At 44.3% G+C, this 21360-nt stretch overlaps 1 protein-coding gene across 2 annotated transcripts in view; it reads right to left on the reverse strand.

The window, feature by feature from the left end:
• Nucleotides 1–21360, reverse strand: part of TNPO3 (transportin 3) — a 69678-nt gene that overhangs the window by 28805 nt on the left and 19513 nt on the right. For both annotated transcript variants that reach the window (XM_014601243.3, XM_014601242.3), the window contains exons 2-6: nt 14811–15011; nt 13284–13357; nt 12125–12281; nt 7151–7294; nt 3733–3908 (exon numbers count right to left, since the gene is read on the reverse strand). In XM_014601243.3, coding sequence (XP_014456729.1) covers nt 3733–3908; nt 7151–7294; nt 12125–12281; nt 13284–13357; nt 14811–15011 — 752 coding nt within the window. The remainder of the gene's footprint in view (nt 1–3732; nt 3909–7150; nt 7295–12124; nt 12282–13283; nt 13358–14810; nt 15012–21360) is intronic.

The raw sequence follows: 21360 nt of genomic DNA on the forward strand, positions 1-21360 counted from the left end.
TGATTTTCACAGCACCTTGTCTAGCTGAGCTTATGCAGTGAAACAGCTACCATCCCTGCCGTGCCTTTAGAAGTTAATTCTAAGCAGCTGAACTCAACTACAAAGCTTCTCCTCAGTGTAACCAGCATGACTGCCTTGGTTCTGATCTTTTCTTTCCACTTCCTACCCAAGACCTGAGACACTGAAGACTGGCTGAAGAATGTACACTCCTTGGTACCAGAGGATTTGGAGTACAGGTCAGTGTAAGATTGCAGGGTTTAGAGGGCCAAGCACAGGACTGAGATATTAACTCCTGCTTTCTAATTCTGGGTCAGGAAGAGTCACTACTGCAGTACCTCTACTTTCCCCTTTGAAGTGGGCATTCCCCTAGATGGGTGGAAAGGAGTTACGCCAATGAACAGAGTTCAGTGAAGGAGGTAGAAGGTGCAGGTTCTATTGCTGGGATTGACACTGTGCGACTGTGGCCAGCTTATTTTCCCTCCCCCCAGATTTTCTGCCCATTTCCGTACCCTGTAAGTTGAAAGAACAGATAAAAGGGAACTCTGGGACAAGGGCTCTTCCTTACTCTGTACAGAGCCTACCACCATAGCACCCTGATCACAGCTTTAAAGAAACAAGGGACAGGCAGGATAAAACAAAATCATGGTGGTTGCAATGGTAAAGGAGATTTCTATGGATCTAGGGTTGGATCTGATTTTGAGAGATCTCTATCCATATTGTTAGCAAGATAACCGCTGCTAAGAACTGTGTCATTATACAGTACCAGCTTTGCAGATACAGACTAGAGAACAAATGCTACTAAGAGCAGTAGGGGCCAAAGTATGGGAGAGCAGACCGATTTCTTCAGATATCCACAGAAGTGCTTAGGTGGTGATGCTGCTATCTCAGTCCATGCAAGTCTGGGGACATCACAGAAGAATTTATTATAAAAAGTAAACCTGAATCAGGTAACAGTGAGTTGATTTCATTTAGTTTAAATGAGAGGATAAAAAGGAACCACACATCTGTGACTAAGGCTTTCACTTAGAAAAGAGTTGCTAAGACAAAGGGAATTAATAAGAGAAGTTACCTGGATGGATGAACTTGAGCACATGAATACGGAAGAGGCCTGAAATTTCTTCAAATCAAACATGTACAAGTAAGGTGGAATTTGTATCTCAAGGAACAAGAAAAACATCCTATAGGGCAGAACTCCAGACTTAACTGGCTGAACAAATCACCCAAAAAGGAAATTAGGAATAAACAGAGCACTACAAGGAACCCACAACAGATCAGTAAAGAACAGGAGGTATAAGGATAAAATGAGAACAGCCAAAAAGCCAAGCAAAGTTAGCCCTTGCAAAAGAAAATTAAAGAAGAAACAAACAGTAAAAGATTCTTTAGCCACATAAATGAGGAGGAGGCAAGGAAGGAATTAAGGTTGCTCTTCAGGGAGTAAAAGTTCAAGATTAAAGAATCTATGCATGGCCTATCAATTAAATCGCTATTTTGCTTCTACTTAATATGATGATTAAATGTGGGGCAAGAGTAGGATAGCCAACAGGAAAGAGAGCATGGGTTGAACGAGTTTTGTGCGAGAGAAGCAGGACTCAAGGTGCTTGAGGAGCTCAGGTCAAGAGAAACATACAATCTACAGCTGAGAATACTGCCAAAGTTGGCACAAATCACAAATTCCTCTGCACAAAATGAAGTGTATTTTTCTACCTATGGAGACTTGTACCATCTTTAATTTTCCCTAAGCCTGAGGAAGAGCACATGAGCTCGAAAACTTGCAGAGAAAGATAATATTTTTGAGATTTCTTAGTTGGTCTAATAAAAGGTATCATCTCTGAACCAAGAGTTTTAGAGTTTTGCAACTCCTCTAGCAAGCAGTTTTAAACAAGTCTGACACTGCAGGTGGCACCATGTTGGCTGGAGAAGAACAAACCTATCACCTATATTTAAGCCAGTGCATAATGTTATTCTGGCAACCACTGCCTGCTGGTGTGACCTCGATAATGTGCAAAGCTTTAATTATTTCTATCCAAAGACAGGCAGGTAAATGGAAACAGAATAAAATACAAGTGGTCAAAGGCAGATTGTGCCAAACTAACCTAATGTTTTGTCAGTACAAGTGATTTCCTAAATAACAGAAAGGCTGTAGCATTTGACACGGTGTCACATGAGAAATTTATTAGAAGATGGAGAGGAGCTCAAGACTGCGAAGACTGGTAAGGAACTAGCTGAATGGAAATGACAGTATTGTACTGAAAGGATGGAGGGAAGTTACTAGTAAGTTTTGGGACTGATCTTATATAAAAAGTATTTTCATTAGTAACCTCAGCATAGAAAAGGGGAGTCTGCTAACAACATCTGGAGATGACCTAAAGTTGGAAGGTATTGTCAATGCAGGGGAGAACCAGAAAAATCACACAGGAAGAATAAGACGAACTTTAAAATTGGAATAATAGAAATGGGGAAATGTAATGGTATTAAGTGCCTGGTTGCAGAGTTACGTATCAAAATTTTTTTTGCCATGAACTGGAAGCTCCTCTGTTGGAAAGTATCAAGGACAAAACTCTGGGTGCACTGGTTATCAGTCACAGAATGACTGAGTTACCAAGTGTTCTTCAGGTCCAAAAACTTTTCAAACATCTCTCCCAACTGTACAGTCAGTCCATTAAAAGATAACACCCAAAACCCCCTCTTCTCATATGTTTCCCGGTCCATCATGGCTACACCAGTCCAACCTTACTGAGAAACATCATGTAGCAATGAAAAGGCAAACATGATTCTAGTATGGTCAGGGGAGGCACCTCCAAGCAGAGGCAGGGAAGAACTTGAGAAGACTTAATCTGAGCACTCTAGGTAATTCTGACCATCCACATTCGAGTAACAAGAATTCAAAGGGAACAGGGGCAGAGAACAGCTTATCATACGAGTGGAGGCTGAAACAGATTTGGCTTTAGTCTGGCATAATGAAGGCTGAGAGGGGATGCTATAGCACTGCATAAACTCTGCAGATAAAAACCAGGGGGAGAGAGTTAGGAGGCAACTTTGGCACAAGAGCACACGAGCGTAAACTGGTCAGGAACAGATGCAGATTGGAATTTAGATGAAGATTTCTCATCAGAGTGGGACTCTGGAACAGCTCTGAGCGTCTCTGGGAAAAAAACCTAAGAGGAGCTTGAAGATGGAGAGTGATCAGCTTACAACATGGTTGCCTGCAACAGCAGAGGATGGGTTTGGGTGACATAGGAGTTGCATCCAGGTCCATGTTCCTAAAAAAAAAGAGTACTTAATTTCTGTCCACAACTTCATACACTGACATGAAAAGTGCTAAACTACTACCCACTTAGAGGGAAATGTGCAGCTCTGCCCTAAGAGAGGCTGGGGACACATCAAGGAAGCTCCCCATTTCTTCCATCTTCATTCATCACAGACAGCCACACACTGGCAGAGTTTCTGCTGTCCTGTGCTAAGACAGGCATGACAAGTCTGAGCTCGTAGTGTTAAACTCCACCTGTGAAAGCTTGGGCTGATCGCTCCCCACTGGCTCTGGTTGGTGTATTGAGGGCATAAAGGAATCATTAGCTCACTTGTTTCTGTTCAATGAATAATCATTTGCATAAGAGAGACTTCGGAGGGCTGCACAAACACAACAGATTCCCAAAATAACTCTGGAGAGACAATGGCAGTTCATTACTGCAGCTCTCCCTGCTCTATAGGGGCCCACCAGGCTTGCTCACTCACTTGTCTAAATCCTCTCGTGCTACAGCCATGTGATAGGCAGTCTCGAGTGTCAGGACCCCCTGGAAGAGCTGCAATGCAAGGGGCAGATTTGTCTCCACGTTCTCGATGGCGTAGAGCGCCGAGCACACGCAGTCAGAGGCTGCCTCGTGCAGGTTGGACGAGGTCTTGTCCTGTTGCTGTAAGACACAAGAGGAGGAAGTGAGCCTGGCGATTATACAGTAAGTGAGATGGCACCTAAAGACACTAAGACACTTCTGTCCCAAAATCCTTCACCATGTTTCAATGCATGAAAGCCCCACCCCTGCACCACCTCCTCTGCTGTCTCTTCACTGTCTGCTGCTGCACCTCCTTCGGGTCTTGAGATCTCACCAATGTCCTTTTAAAACTTCTCTATGGGGCGCACAAGCAAAGGAGAAACAGTATAATGGGAATCTCCAGCCTGCAGTACTTCAGCAGCTTGGAAACATTTTGCTGGTCTGTTCTCTTGGGTGGGAAGGAGGAGAGATTTCTAACGTGCATGTCATATTTTTCATGGTGGTGGTTTAGGGCAGACGAGCAGATTTTGGGGTCCTGGCTGATAAACATACATGTTAACTGTACAAGTCTAATTTGACAGAGCATTAATGGCTCCCACAGAGCCAAGAGCAATTCAGAAAGGGGACGGGGCTGGCGTACTAAGACGAGAATAGACAGGAGAGAGATGAAAGAACATCACCACCATGTATGCCTAGGGATGCTGCTTCATAAAAGGATCTCAAACCACTTGTCAAGTGTAAATTAAGCCTTATGATCCCATGTGATGAAGGTAGGGAAGGATGAAAAACTTGTGTTAATGCAATTAAAGGCTGAAGAGCCAAGCATTCAAAAATGATCAAAGTGGAAAGGTTTCTCCTATAGTGTTAACTTGGACTTGTTGCACGGATCGAATATTGTCTCTTCTTTTCTCCAGTGTGAAATGGGAACTGTTATTTGCCTCCTCTATATCGCACCACAAGTGCAAATAAAGGTTCCCATCTGACAGTGGAAAAAAGGACGAGCATTTTGGACCTCTTGCACAGATCCAGTATCAACACTGCAGTAGAACCCATTACGCTTTGGGAATTTCTTCCTTCCATGCACTCTGTTCTTTATTCTCACTGTTAGATTCATTCTAGAAGGGTGTTATTTATTCTTTCTGTTTTACTAGTCCCTTTAGAGCTCCTATACTTATAAAGACCATACATCCCTGAAACAACTATCCTACGCTGTCAAAAAAAGGACAGCTAAGCCCATGATCATCAGGAATAAAATATTGACCTAATGTTCATAACTTAAGAGCATGAAACCAATTTGCTTCTTCGTTGCGGGTTACAAAATGGGCTAAGTTTGAACTTTCTGAGCTTTGAAAGTTAAAGTGCAAATACTTTAAATCCCAGGGGTAGCAGGAAACTTATTCCAGATATTTCCATAATGTAATGAAACGCAGAGGAGGGTCAGCTCAAAGCTCTGTACAAGAGCTCAACTCTGAGCAGAGATCACACACCACAGATTTTGGATGAAAAACTATTTTGCATGAATAAGTTTTGAGCAACCGAAGAAAATAAACTGGAATAAAACCAGATTTTAAACCTGAACTACTGTAATCGCTGACCAGAACTCCTAGAACAGACATTTTATAGATGGGTAACACTGAGGTCAAAGGTACTCAAGATCACAAAACATCAGTGGCAGAAACCGGCACAGAATGCTAGTACCTAGCTCCCAGCAGACAAAGCACGCTTGTAAGACAGGTTGAGGAAAATGATGAATAGTGAAGACAGCCAGGACAGGAGAAAGGGTATAAATAGAGGATTAAATTATTTTTAAAACTTCTTTTCAGAAGCACGGTCTGCCAGAAGAGTATAATAGGCTCTGCAAAGATTAAGAGATCTGTGGCGACATGACTGAAAAGCTTTCTGCAAGACAGAGCCTCTCTATGCTCACTTCAGTCCAGTCTTGAACCAACCTGCTGTACATGGAAATTGTGTCCACCTGTACTTCCCCCAGATACCTGCTCATCCCTGCCTGATGCCAGAACTACTGGGACCCAAGCGATGATGAATAAGGGATTTCCTGCAGTCGGACAGTTGAGAATAGTGCAGTCAAAACTAAGTAAAGCCAGTGGGCCAGAAGCTTCTTTTCTAGTCTTAATTAAAGTATTCACATAGCCAAGGCTCAGGTATTTCAAATGCCACTTGAGGACCAGTTAGTGGTTTTCATCACTGAGCACCTCTTTTCCTATCTGAACAGTCAGTGGTTGGGGGAGATGATAGGATGGGGACCCTGAAGTAGAAAAGTGACTCCCCTCTTCCCGAGGAAGCAGTCACACTGGAGAAGGTCATGAATTTGCTTTCTGAAGGTCTGCCAGGACCTCTGACCTGTGGTCTTCATCTAGCACTTCATCTAGAGCCTGGTAATCTCTCTGGCTCAGATGACAAGAGTTCTGTTTGTGTGGCTCCCCTCCAAGTCAACTTCACACTTCAGGAGAGAAGTTTCCTTCTCAGTGTTGTGAACTAAAATACTTTTGCTGGCCACTTCTCTCTCAAAGGATGAAGGACTGCAAGACTAAAACCAACATCTTCTGCCACCGCATTGGGGACAAACTCCACCCTACAGAGTCCATTTAAACATGGCTTTTTACATTTGCCTGCAAGTTCTCTGATCCAGACCTGAACAGAGTCAAGCTGAAAAGTCACCTAGAACTTGTGCGCACAAAATGTTCTCCTGAACTCTGGGTGTCATGTCAGATTAGTGACAGCACCAGTTTGTCCCAAAGAAGTTGGACTGTGACCTCAGGACACAGCCAGTGGGCAGATAAAGCACCTTCTTAAAAATAAAATACTTTTCTTTCATGCTTTAGTAGCTCCAATTACTGGGTATTAGTCAGGAGGGAACTACTTGACTTTTCAAGTGCCACTATGGAGCAGTGTGTAAGGGAAGGTGAGTGTGTCTGACCTCTGGGAGGCCCAACCAGAACTAGATTCTAGGTATGAAAGATCCCTGCCCTATGCTGCCAGTCCTTAGCTGCCCCAGCAAGCCGAAAGCCAGGAGGGGATTGAGAAACTAAATTCTGGGGAAGAACAGGCCTGGACTTGATTACACCTAGCACTGATAAGGTAAGCAGAGAGTCTTATCATGGGCCTGCTTTAGGGCAAAGGGACAGGGTGTGAGATTCTCTGCACTGGAGGGAGGGACAGGCTAGGCCAAGTACTTGAGACAGGGGGAAGAGGAACAAACTAGTCTTCCGAGAACGATGAGACGCAACAGTTAGGATAGGTCTGTAACAAAAGGCCTCGTGGGATTCCAACAGGAGTGTTGGGTTCGAGGGTTGCCACATTCCTACTGTCATTCCCACAGGGAACCAACGCAGAGCCTTTCAACAAAAAGAGCAAACACTCACCAGCACTTCGAAGAGGAGCGATAACAGCTTGCTGTTGGCCATGAAGTTGCTGTCCAGAACTCCCAGGTTAAACCAACTCCCAAGGCAGCGAAAGGTCTTGATGAGCATCTTCTCATCATTGCCCGTCTTCTCCACACAGGTCATCTAGGGGACGAGGAGCAGGGAGAAGGAACGGTTTGGTGACCAAAGATTACCACTTAACTTCACAGCTATAACGTAGTTCTGGAGACCACAAGCTATGAGCGTTTGTGCTATGCTGCTTCAAGCTTTCTTTGCAGGGTCTCGAAACAAATTTTCCCCAGAGTTGACATACTGTTCCATAGTACTTCCTGACCCCCTGCCCTTCCCCCTCAAACCATCCCCTCAAGAGGCGAAAACGCACAGAAATACAAACAGCCTACCATGCCCTGAAGGTCACTCTGGGACTGAAACATGCCCAGGAAAGTACACAGCTTACAGCAAACCCCCAGCCCTGCCTAAATAGGCCAGGCGGTACTCCACGTGATCCAAAGCACATTTATTGACTTCAGCGGTTATGACAGCCCATGGTGAGAAATGCAGCCTGGAAGGATTGCTGCCATTTGCCACACATCAGTTTCCTGCAGGGGCCTGTCTCAAAGACTGATGAAGCCCAGACCCTAATGAGCTTCATACATAGAAAAGCCTCAACTGAGCCTAATTTCAAGAGGAGATTTTCCGATATTCTGCATTAAAAAAATAGCCCTGTTACTATGGTCTCTGTGAACGTGCTGGAAGGTAAAATACCCATCTTGCAGGCCAAGCTGACAGCAGTCAGTACACTTAACTCATTCTATAAGACACAAGAATTTCAGTTGTGGCAGTGGCTGGGAGCCTACAGCCCCAGGGGAAGATAGGAGGAGAGGTGGGTTCTTCTTATGATCTTCAGCAATTGCTTGGCAAGATTTGCCAGTACCTTGATCCAAAGAAGCCCTTACTGCACTAAGAGGAACGGAGAGAACGTGAGGGCAGTCAGAGCCTGAGAGAACCCCTTGGTCTACCCCCCGACTGCAGGGAGAATGGCACCTCTATGGTTTCACTGCACCCCTTAAAAGCCCAAGTGCTCCAGCAGGGTCTAATCCACGCTGTACTGCAAAACATTTTTTGCTTAAGTTACATATAATGAATTTACCATTTAATCAATCCCCTGCTCCCTTTTTTTGGACTCCTTAGGTTGTCAATTAAAATGCCCACTGTGGAATTCAAAAAGGAAACCTGAAAGGGATGCACTGAGATCCTGCACAGCACAAGTCTTTAATATATGCTGTGTGCGCTGGTGTAGAGAAAACACATAGGTACAATCTGTCTAGCAAAGCAAGCAAATGACAGCCTGACCCAAGAAACCACCACCTCTCAGCAGACTTAACTGCAGATGGACCGTCAACCGAACTGCCAGAGAACGGCGTCTGTGCTGAGGTCATGAAGCTCAGCGGGACCATTGCAAAGGAACGTGTTCAACGGCGTAATTTATTTCAACAGGCCTGGCTATGACCCTGTATGTTGAAGCATCAGCTTCAGACATTCAAAACCAAGCTCCCTCTGCCACCTCCAACAAAGCATCAGCAGTCAGTACAAAGCGAGCTTGCATGTCTAACCAATGTAACAACTCTCCTCTCTCCATCGCTTCACTGAGAAAGCGTTCTGGGGGGTGAAGGGGAAGAAATGAAGCAGATGTATTTAAGGCAACATCTCTACAGGCCTGAGAAAGGGAAATGGAAACAGTTTTAAACCAGACCGGAATTTAAAACAAGTCCATTTTAGAAGAGGCTGTCCAACTTTCTGCATCGGGACTAAAGTAACTAGTAAAATTAGGAACGGGGTCTCCATGATCAATCATGCACATGCAGGTATACTATACTTTTGGAAGAGAAGGAAGAAAGTCCCCCTTACTCTGAGGCATGAGACATTAGTCAAGCTTAGATGTAGGATACCAAACTTGACAGATGAGCAGTCAAATTATAATCCCTAGCACCCCCAGACTTCCTTATCTTGGCACTATCTGAATAATGACCAAAAGTCATGTCAATGCTTGACCCTGGACAAACAACACGTCAAGGAAATTAAACCACCTGTAAGTACTTGCAATGCTGATACTACAGTTCCAGCTTCCCAGAGTCATCATGCATAAAAAGCAAGATAGAAACCAGTGACGTTCTTTGCTAAGATTTCTAGTCAACGCCAGCTTTGAACTCTGAACTGAGCATAAATTGTCAAGGAGCTTTACTTCCCTTCATCCTCCTCCCCTGAAAAAGGAGACAACTTCAAAAGCAGCTAGTGGAAAATCAAAAGTGAGAAATTATGGGCAAGCCATCTAATTAAGGCTGAGTGCAGTGTTATGTCACGCCACAGAAAGGGTGCAGACCTAATTTTATCTGACATCTTCCCTGATGATCTAGAAGAGATAACTAAACTTGTATGTTCAACTAACTGATGGATCTAAGTGCTTGAGAATGAAGAGTGTGTGCATGAAAGGATAGAGACTGAATTTACAAGAAGCAGTGATGAGAAATACAAAAGTACTTAGTCTGAAAAAAAAACATGAATAGAAAATAAAATAAGATTTAAAGTGGGTTAGTCTACACACAGGGAAAATAACCCCCAATACAGCTATTCACTGGAATGGGATACAAAAAGCCAATTAGAGACCATCATGAGCTGATACAAGACCCCAGAGCAGATGAGCTTGTGAAAAAAGACTGCAGAGAACAAGGAAAAATACTATGCGAGCTGGGGCTATCTTTGGACAGAGATAGACTATCACACAGCAGAGATATGATAACCCCTTCACATACAGAACATTATGCCCCAATTCTGAGCGATTCAGCACCAGAAAGATGCAAACAAGCCAGGGAGGGGATGCAGGAAAGAGCTACCACAAAAGAGAGGCAATAAAGGTCAGGGGAGTTGATTCACAAGGAAAAGTTCAAAAACCTGGTTAGGCCTGACTACAGAATGACTAAGTATATGGAGTAAAACACCAAGGCCAGAGGGGAATTTACGTTTTAATGGTGAGGTCAAGGTGACAGAGTTATTTCCAAGGGAAGCAGTGGAAGGCCAGTCACTGGAGTCAATTAAAACAGGACTAATGACACAACAGGGGAACAATCCTGCATTAAGGCAGAGATGGATTTAAGGGAGAAAGAACTAAGATCCGCTCCCTCTTCAAAAGAGCTATGATTCAATTAACTAAGGAACTGAAGCAAAAAGGAAAGCAGCTGGAAGACAGGAGTGCCGAGAGAGCAAACAGATACAGAGGTGAAGGGCACCAAGGCAGAGAAAGGATGGAGGGGCAAAGCACAGAGATAATTTCTGTGACTGGATATTATAATTAAGTACACCAAAGTTGGATTCCATCTGGAGTTCTGTGACATTAGCCAAATGCTTGGTGGAATTACAGTCCTATTATGCACAGCTGGGGGCACATTAAGTTTCTCATTTAAATAGGCAACGTGAAATGGTAAAAATTAATGAGGAGCTCTGTGTGTTAAGGCACATTGGGTGGTATTTCAATACAGCTGAGTGAGGGACTGAGTTGGTCACTCCTGCCTATTTATTTCAAGCAACCACGCAGGAAACGGGGAAGCCATCTAGCAGAGGTAATCGAGGACACAGAGTGGGGTTGGGTAGATTTTGGCCATTTTCTTTTAATCTTTGAGCAGCGTCGCTCCATCTCAATCCTTACACCCATAGTTCTAAATCTTTCTGGCATCACAGCACCCTCCTTCATAAGTTTTTGAAATTCTGCAGCACCCTGGAGAAGCTGGAATCTAGCCGGTGGTAGGACATCTCTACCATGGGCTACTTCTTCCACCGTATACTCCCTCCTGTCCCTGGTCTGTCCCTGAAAGGGCAAGTGCAGTCCCCACTGCTGTGACTGCCTCTCTGGTAACTCGTGTGCTGGTGACTGGTACCATGTGCACCCGCAACCTGTCTCTCTGGCCCCAGCTGCATGGAAGCATTGTTGGACGGATGAGTTGCTATATCCATCTGTGTGCATGCACAGCAGAACACTCTGCATAGTGGTAGCTGGGGCAGGGGCTACGGGGAGGCAGAGAGCAGCTGTGGGTGCCCAGCGCTAGACAGAAGGAGAAAAGATAGATCACTTTTCTCCTGGCACAGACCCTGGGTGTTGAGAATCAACCTTAAAAACCCATGTCTTATTTAATACAAATGCCTCCTGGTTTTGGTGCCCACAAGCAGTTAGGTCCATGAGCAGCCTGGATTCTCAGAGAATATCCAGGGAGAAAGTACCAAAAAAAAGTCACTTCCTCCTGCTATCTTTTTCTTTGCTGTTGCCACCCTATCACCATTCAGCTGAACACAAAAAGACAGCGTTGAGAACCAATAGCTCTAGCTCAATGCAGAAGGGGGCTTGGATAATTTCAGCAAGACTCTGTGGCAAAAATAAAAGACAGCCCCTTGCATACACAAACCCCCAAGTGCTTTTCCCCCAGTGAACTGGTGCATCTTATCCTAGAACGATGCTAAAGGTTCACGCTTGCCCAGTCATCATCCAGCAGTCTGAGTTCTCTGCCATTTTTTCTGAATTTAATGTTTCCGAGATACGCTGGAGAGACGGCCCAGGAGGTTGTAGGCCCCTATTTAAGAACAGAGCAGGAAAGTGAGACAGCAAGCTTCCTTCCCAACAGTGACTTCAATGGATCTCAACCTGGAGAGACCAGCTGCCCTTAAGGATAAGGTAGGTAAAGGAAAGGCTCCGGTACCAGATCTTGGATTACTGCTTACAGTAGGGCACCAGCTAGAGACTTCCATCTATTAAGGGTTGGTTTGCAAGACTCCTGGCTCCTAGTAGCTGCTAGATACATTTTGATTGTTCCCAAGCTGGGCTAGCTCTCTAAGGGGAAAAAGCCATTGGATGAGGCTACCAGAACAGGTGTGGGGTATTTAACAGTTGTTGTGCTTGCCCCATGCCTCCATTCCACGTGGTCAACTTACCAACAGAGAGACCACAGTGCTAGAGTAGTAAGCCAGGTCTTCGATGATTTCAGTACGGCGGTTGGCTCCAATGCGTAACGATCGGCTGTGAACCTCCTCGGGCAGCACCGTGAGGATCTCCAGCAGAAAAGGCAGTGATGTCACATCATTGCTATACCTGAAGCACAGACAGAGAGAGAATGTGATAAGGTAGGGAAAATAAAGGGGCTCTCAAAACATACACAAAACATCTGTTATTGCTGCTGCCATGCTACTTTAGCACCAGAAGGAAAGATGATGGCATCTGAAATCCAAGGAGACTCAGGGCAGAGATGTCCCAAAGCATTTTATCTGGATGCGTCTCACAAATGAGTGACAGGCTATTTAAAAAAGTGCATGTTACAGCCCTCATAAGACAGTAAGAGCTGCCTATCAAGGAAGGTGGCAAAAATCCCCTTGTTCTACAAATGCAAAAAAATCTAACCACATTATGCAGACAGGCTGAATCACAAACACGCACTCTTTTCCCAAAACTGACAACATACTGTTCACCCACAATATGCTGGCTTTGTCCAGAACAGAGCAATCTTAGCAGGACAGCTACAGCAATCTGTATTAGCGTGATGTGCTTGCACTGGCCTCATGCTAGACTACAGGGTAATCCTGTGTAGGGTGCCAAGTTGCGCAGTGGCAGTACTCAGCCCTAGTAGGAAGTGAAATGAATGCCTCATGCTCGAACAGTGAAGCCTGTAAAAAAAAAAGTGTTAAAAGACCCAAGCATCCTATTCAGTCCTGCATCAGAAAGATAAAGGTAGGTACAAGAAAAAGAAAGGGAATGAAAACAACAAAAACAGGTGAAGAAGTTATCAAGGCTTAAAGACAGGAAAGACCCCCACCCACCCCCAAAGTGTGCCGTGACTCTTTCAGATATTTCTAAAACTGACTTGCCTGCTTCTTTCATTATAATCCAAAAGCCACTTTAAAATCACTGATCTGTCACAAAAACAAGTTTCCAATTTTGTGACCTTCTTGAACCTTTGCTGTTTACTGTAGTTGTACATGCCAATACAATTCCCCTTCTTTTTGCATTATTTTTAGGTGAAGCTTATATTCTTTGCGCCATGCCTGGATCCGTTTGTAGGTTCACATGATTTTTTCAGCCACAGATATAGTTACTTACTTTTCAACCAGTGTCTGTACGCAGCCTTTCCAAGATGCCATCTGCAAGGCAAGGTCTGCTATTGCTAAAGCAAGCTGAAAATGAGAGAGAGAGAGAGAGAGAGAGAAAACACAACTAAAGATTACTGTTTGAAACAAGAGGTCAAATGTTCATGCTGAAAAGCAGGTGGGAGGCAGCAGGGGCTGGGGGGTGGAAGGGAGACTTTCAGCTTCTACTCAAGAACACTGGAAGAAAATGGTAAAAAGCCCTGAGCCTTCAGTGAAGTACATCCAGACCACTCAGGTCCTGTTTGCAATATGCTATTTACCGGCTATATGAGCAGCCCCTTTGGAAGGATGAGGGAGCTGTGCTGCTAAACACAGCTTCTCATCCCTGGCTAAGAAATCTACTGTGACAACAGCATGGAAACCTCTCTCTCCTACATTCAACTAGAGCATTTGCCTGGCAGAAACTCCTGTGGCACAACTATCACCTGTAATCCAAGTGCTAGGCAGATCATTTATCCCCAGGCAAAGTGACTCACCTCTACCAGGCTAAGGAGTCAGAGCTGAACCAACACCCATCTTACCTTTCCAGCCCTCTCACTCACTGACAAGCTTGCATCTCCTCTACAACAGCAAGCCCTCTCAAGTTGGCCAGCCTAGAGACGCACCCTGCCCTAGAAAGGTAAGGCACCTTCTCTTTCAATGCTGCCAGGTTATGTTTAGTTTAGTAGGGATGTGGCCCACGGTTCCTCAGCTATGAACAACTTTAGGCACAACCTTGCTACTACAGAAGTCAGCTGCAGAATGCCCATCAACTTCTATGCTAGAAACTGCTTCAGACTGAGTTATGACCAGAACAGAGGCTGATTTGGGCTACCCAGTGTTGCAGTGGCAAGCCCTCTGCAGATGTCATGCAGAAGACAGAAGTTCAAGACATGTAGGAACAGCCAGAGATGGACACATCCCTGCAGATGCAGTAGCACCTCCCTGAAGAGGTCCTCCCAGTCAGCTGGGGAACACTGAAGGGCAAGTTAGCATTTTGTTTTCATAGCTGCACAGAGAAAAAACACAAATCTGTGGCTCGCTGCTCCTCTTCCCACCCTCTCAAAGCAGCACAGACAGGGGTAAAGAGAGTCAATTTATTAACTTACTGACATGCTGACCTACAGACAAGAACGAATGAGCTCGTGTTTATAGACTGCTGTGACAGGGACTACCAGGCACGGATTTCCTTTTTTAAATTGCTCTCATTCAACAGTAAAGGAAGTAAGAATGCTCCCATTCTCAAACCAAGAGCAAAAAGGCTTTCCCTGGCTATGTAAATATGATGCATAGGCTTCCCCTATGAAAGACAAACCTTAATTAGCAGGAATAGTTTTAGAAGGGCAGTGAGGAAACTTTACAACACATTTACAATGAATGCCTAGTGCAGGCTGAATTATTTAGCTGCATTACTAAAAGCTGGCATGCATTCCCTCTACTTACAGCTGTTGTGCAAGGTTCTCCTTTCCCTCCCTATCAGGATAAGCAATGAAGGGCTTACCTGAGTTACAATGACGGGTGAGAGGTCTTTCAAGTTCTGTATGTGGGACAGCAAAGAGTCCCGTAATGAAACGTGCGAGTCTGTGGGGAGTTCGTAAAATGAAGTTTGGATCTTCATCTTCATGGTCTGTGCTGCAAAGTAGCACGATTCCACATCCTGACGGATCTGTAGCAACTGGTCTGAGATCTCCCATGCGTGAACCTAAAAAAGGCAAGTCAGCACAAGGTCAACTGGGAGAAGAGCACTAGGAGTAGAACTGAAATGAGTTAAACAAAGTGGGCTTTTCCCAACATGAAGCTCCCAGTTTGTCCAAGAATCCAGAATTTCACTTTCCAGAAACAATGCTAGGACTAGCCAGTCCACCACTTCAAAAAAACAGTCAGCCCCTACAACACATTTCCTCAATTTTTACATGCAGCTAATTACCAAATGTACCCAAATAGTTGCCAGGTACGTTAAGTCATTTTATGGTAGAGAGAAAAGAGAATAGATTAGCTATGGAAACGTTTCCTTCTCATGCATTACCCTTAGGTCTACAATACTATCAGTCTAATTTTAATAAATTACACGGTGGGGGAATGTGGGGGAATGTTGAGAAAAAGCAATATTTAAAAAAAGTTTAATAACTGCCTGCTGCACAAAGTTCCCATCTATGATGCACTGCTATACAGGAGCTGGAATGGGAAGGGTTATTTATCTTATTTCTTTCCAGCCAACATTTTCAGACAGGCTACATCTCCCAGAAGCCTCATAGCCTGCTGCAAATGAGTGGGTGCTTTTTGAGAATAACAGATTCTTGGAACTGAGGGCCACGGTGACAAAAGCAGGGTCTGAATTCCCGTCCATCATGAACATCTTGTTTCAAGCTCAGACTCGCAAGCCAGACTGTTTCAGACTAACCAAGAGTAAAAGGCAGTACAGCCTACAGATGGGACATGCAGAAGATGCAGACCCGTCGAGGAACTGTCATTTATACCACCCTGAGCATCATCTCACCAAACCACACGTATGAGACACATTAAAGCGAGAGAATAAAAGTTACTTTGGCTTGTGCTGCGGCAACACGATTCAGACTCCAATCGCAATCTAGGCCGCGCTCTGCTGGCCCCAAATACAAATACAGAAGAGGAGAAGGCTCTTAACCAGTTATTGTCAACCAGGATGTCGGGGCCCCTGGATCTCTGAAGGGTGCCGCGAGGTGTGAGGAAATAAGCAGATAAGCTCGAGCTCAGGTTTGCCGCTGCCTGGATGGACCCCCATTCCCACTGCCTGGTCCCTACACACAGAAGCAGACACTGTCATGCATAAATTTGTTTTTGCAACGGGATGCCACTCAATTCACAGCAGTTTTGGAAGGGTGCCTCGAGTCCAAAAAGGTTGAGAACCACTTATCTAAAGTTTCATTTAAGGCAAGATTCACATGAGAGCAACAAACAAGGAGGGGAAGAAGGACAAAGGAAAACAAATTAACAACTGAACCAGTTCCTGTACTTTATTAAACCATAGCTTCTCCTATGTTATCCCCGTTTCTTATCCCAAGGAGCATAGGGAGGCTGGTTCCTTCTGTTTAGGTGTGATTGCACACCAGAGATTTCTCATTACCCATGGGTGCCGACTGCTGGGACCAGGCCATGATGACCTTGTTTTCCTTTCCACTGAAACAGGGAGATTTTTGTTCCACAAAGTGCAAGTTTTAACCCCAGGCAACAAAGGTAGCTTCCTGGGAAATCCAGCTCAGGAAAACACCAGCACACCCCCTGCCACCACCGCTTCCCCAGAAGAAAAGCCTTAGCAGTGAGATGGGAAATCAGAAGACAGAGATGGGGAAAGAAGGGAAGGAGCCCTGCAGCTCTGCTGGAATACAGAATTGGTGCTTAGCAGAGATGCTTAGCATGTCAATACAGGTATCTGTCTAGCAGAATGGGGGACATACCCGACGCGCATCCTCACGGTGGGGTAAGAAGATACCAAGGAAGACCCTTCGTTTTATGGCAGATATTTGTCATGGGTGACTCCACATTAAGGGGACTAGACAGATCATTCACCAAGGAACAAAGAGACAACAGGACAGGGCACAGTGTCACCAGATGAAAAACAGCATGTAACAGCAAGTCTGGGCAGTTAAAGTCACCCGGCAAATCTCCCAACACCACACTGGAGCCAGTCATTTGGCATCAGATGACAGCAATTTTTAGGGATCTTGAGACGGAGCTGAAGAAAAGTCCTGTGTTCTTGAAGCTTTTTCTGGCCCCACAAAGAAGGGAGAATAATCCCAGAAGTAAAGAGCTGTACAACCAGGACAGAGATGAAGTCTCTAGTTTTATGCTTCAGGGATGTGTTTGGTAGCCGTGCTCGTCCGAGCCAAAAGAAATGCAAAACTCTAGAACTCTTGGTTCAGGGATGAGACCTTTTATTAAACTAAGAAATCACAAAAAATTGCACCGAACCACATTACAGGGAGAAGAGGGCTATGCAAAAGGAACAGCCTGGTCTGCATCTCATGGGCGAGGAGGAGCTGATCTTCTCAACTGGAGCAGCCAGGAGGCAGCCAACTAGCACCCGCCCCCCAGCACTGCTAAGACACTAAATGCAGCCCCAACTTAAACTCAAGCGTCCCAAGCAAACTGAGCCGACATGACACAGAACAAGATTTTTCCAATTACTTATCGCCCGATTTGAGGAGTCTGGGTAACGAGCAAAAAAAAACCAATTGGATGTTCTCACTGATGAGAAAAATAATGACAAAACTGGCAATGCTGAAACCTGGCAGGATGATTCACATGGCTGAAATGTTGAAGTCACTGGGGATAGTATGCCAAAGAAGGAGACAAAGAGGAGAGTTGGAGAGACATGGCACTAAAGGCACCTTTCTCTGCATGAGGGGGCCTGACAGCTAAAAGGCAGAACCTGCCACATACGTGGCTCAGTGTGCTAAACTAACTAACCCTGGAGTTGCTGCTGGGGTCGTCTGCAGACCATCAAGTCAATCCAGAACACAGGATGAGATAACAGCTAAGACACTTCACTGAAGTTTGGGAAGGAGAACTGCGCTCTTTTGGGGACTTTACTTTGGAAAAACCTAAGCTGGGAGTTTTACGCAGCAAAGACGAGATTAGATTTTCTACAAATGTACAGGAGATCATCAATGTTGCACTCAAAAGCTAATGCTCTTTAGGACCTCGTTATGGCATAAAGACCATTCAAAGCACTGGATGTGAAGATGGCAGTTCCCTGCCTAGGGAGCAGTGACCACAACTTAATTCTCCTCTTTACAGTCAAACAGACCACAGTGCAAACCAACAACAGACATACGCTTGGGGTTTTGAGAGGGCTCATTTCCCAAAGCAGAGGAAAATTCCGAGTACAATCAACTGGAAGGAACAATTAAGAGGACAAAAAGTGGGTGTTTTAAAACAGAAGCTTATTAGAGGGCCCAAGGGTGAGGTTTCCTTCATCCACAGGGAACACCGAGCAAACGCACACAAAGTTTTAACCACAGAGTTAAAGGGCCAGTTATAAATTTACAACAAAGAGAAAAGAGGAGCACTGCATAGCGCCAGTGCAAATCACAAGTGATAAAGTGCAGACTATTGATAGGGAACACTACAGAAAAAGTAAAATTGCGGCTGGCAGGACTAACAGCAAGCAAGTTTGTAAGCTTATCAGGGGTCAAAGGCATCCCAAGCATTGGTAGAGATCCATTATTAGATGGAGATGGTAAAACCATTAATAATGAAGGGGCAGAATTTTTCCAAATATCTAAGAGAACTATTTATTGAGTGAAGCAGGAAGGATTAACTCAAATGACATGAGAATGCAGCAAGTACTTTCCAGACCATTTGCATCTGAAGAGGATGTTAACCAGCCTCCTCTAAAGACAAACTTTTTGAAAGTAGCAGGCCGGGATAACCTGAACTCAAGAATTCAAGGGCTGGCTCGAGATGTCTGGCCCGCTCATGTTTAATAAATCTTGGAATTACAGAGAATTTCCAGGAGACCGGAACAGTAAACACAGGCACAAAATTAGCAAAAGGACAATTAGGGGGTCCAAGCTCAGATGACAGTAGCAAACCTGGGCAAAATAAAAGCCAATTTGATTGCTAAAGATGGCAAGAACCAGAATATAATTAATGCCAGCTATTGCAGATTACACGGATGGTGCAGGCAGGCCAGGTTTTAAGTCTGCCCAAGGCTCGAGGCCTTCCCTGTTTGGAAACACCTGATGCCCAAAAACTTGTCTGATAACTCTCCCTTGCCCTAGCCTCAGCCTCTTTCCTTTTCATACACATACTGCATTGGGTGTTAGAATGGTCTATTTTGCGCCATAAGCCCCAAGTTTCCAAACCTGGTTGCCTCAACCTAGGTTTCTAAACCCATATTAAAGCAGCTAAATAAAAGATCTGTAAGCTGAATGCCTACGCTCCCATGAGCTTCAAAAAAGCAGAGGCATTTGCCATTATATTACCATACTTTCTTGCATAATGCATCCTAAAATAACTTATGCAGTTTGCTTTTTGTAAAGCAGAAGGAATTGCAAAAAGATCTTTCCTTGTAGAAAGTAACTAAGTAGCAGCTAGGGAGCCTGCTGGTTTGTCTGCTCCCTGCAAGTCACATGCTGATTTAACTGCCCTTACCATAATTATCACATATAACGTGCACTACAATTTCCGGCAGGTGATTTTTTAGAGGAAGAGTTCACAAGACAATATGGTAGTAACAAAAAAGTTAGCATCACATCTGTGTTAGGCAGACATCTGTGCGACTATCCTATGGAACAGCATGTGACACACTATTATGCAATTAGTGCTCTTTTGTAACAATGTATTTCAGCTTTGCAGTTACACAAGATCTCCATGTGCTGCAGGTGCCTGAAAGAACTTGGCCTTCCTGACCGACACACACATGTGGGTATCTGGCAGGGCCCATTAGATTCATCTTTTCAGTTACAAGCACTCCCTCCACAGAAAGTCTTAATATTAGATCTCAGGCCAGAAGCACTTAAAATAATTTTTTAAATCCTACTCTCCTGGTAGCTTTTAGCATTGCAGACATACTAGGAGTACATTATAAAAATAAAATTCAGGCTGTTGCAATGTTGCCTGACTGCTGCTCTTTGGGACGATTAAACCATATTGAATCAAACTACATGCTGGTTTGGAAAAAAGATGCTTGAACCAGTGGCACTTCTGCCTGCATCTCTGTGGTGAGCATATCTGAAGAGATCATTGTGATCATTTCGTCTGACACCCTCTACCAGAGGTCACAGGACTTCACCTATTAAGTTCCCATTTGAACTAGAAAGGATTTTTCAGAAAGACATGCCCAATTTTGATTTAAAGACTGGCCAGGGATATCCACCAGAGCCCTTGGTGATCTGTTCCAGTGGTTAATTACCTTTCTGTGCGCCCTACTTCTAATCCAGCTTCAACTGCCAGGAACTGGATCTGGTTATACCTTTGTAAAACAGAACAAAGAGCCTTATAGGTGCGCACAGACTGATCAAGTCGCTCCTTGACCTGCTCTGTTAAACTACACAGACCACGCTCCTTGATTCTCTCTCTGAAAGGACAGGAAACATACCTCGTTTCTTGTGGCTCTTCCCTAAACCCTCTCCAATTAATAAACACCGCTCTGGAATCACAGTCTAGGTTCTTCGTTCTCAGAGGCATGACTTTATATTTTGAGACACATCAGTTACCCAGTTTTTAACCCGAGTCAACATAGCACAGATTATGTATGATTCCTGTTCCTTAAAAAAAGACCAAAGTAGCCCGTTAAATGTCTTATGAAAGTTTACTTTACAAGAATACTATCGTCTTTGCCAGTCATACTTGTAATCTCATCAAGAAATATACCAAGTTGATTTGAACAAAAACCTGTTTCCTTAAAAAACCCTTGGGGGCTAGCATGAATTAGCATCCTGTCATTCACTATCAGAGTCCCACCATCATCAGCTGTACCATGCCGCTCAGGACCCATGTCTTTTACCCAGATCTTCTCAATTTCCCTTAATAAATATCAGTCTTTTGGAACTTCTCTAGTGATCCAAGACCTTGGAAATCCACATCATGGTCAAAAGAGTTTCTCAGCCAGCTTTTTTAAAACTCTTGGGTGCAAGTTTTCTGGATGCTTAACTTCAGTAGCTGCCGTTTACTCCTAAATGACTGCTGGGGTGGAAAGTGCATCATGATATTAACATATCACCTCATTTTTCCAACTATGAAACAAATAGTTGGTACTTACACCTTTTCTACATTTTTAGTCTCAGCCCTACCACATCCATTTAGTAATTAGGATGCCTTTTATTCCTAAATACACTTGCAACAGCTCCTTGTTGCCCATAACTCTACAAGCTGCAGATTTCATCTTAACGATTTTCTGTAACTCCTAGGTAGTGTTTTATAGCCATCATCTCCTTCCTTCCATTTATTGCATCTTTAGAACTGCTTTCAATGTCCTATCAAAGCAAGGCTCTGTGCATGTGCTTAAAAAAAACCCAAACAAGTAGTCTTTTCTCCTGATATAGCTTATTAGGAATCCAGCCAAGTGT

The sequence above is a fragment of the Alligator mississippiensis genome, chromosome 4 (genome assembly GCF_030867095.1).
Source record: "Alligator mississippiensis isolate rAllMis1 chromosome 4, rAllMis1, whole genome shotgun sequence".
In the NCBI taxonomy this organism is placed as follows: domain Eukaryota; kingdom Metazoa; phylum Chordata; order Crocodylia; family Alligatoridae; genus Alligator; species Alligator mississippiensis.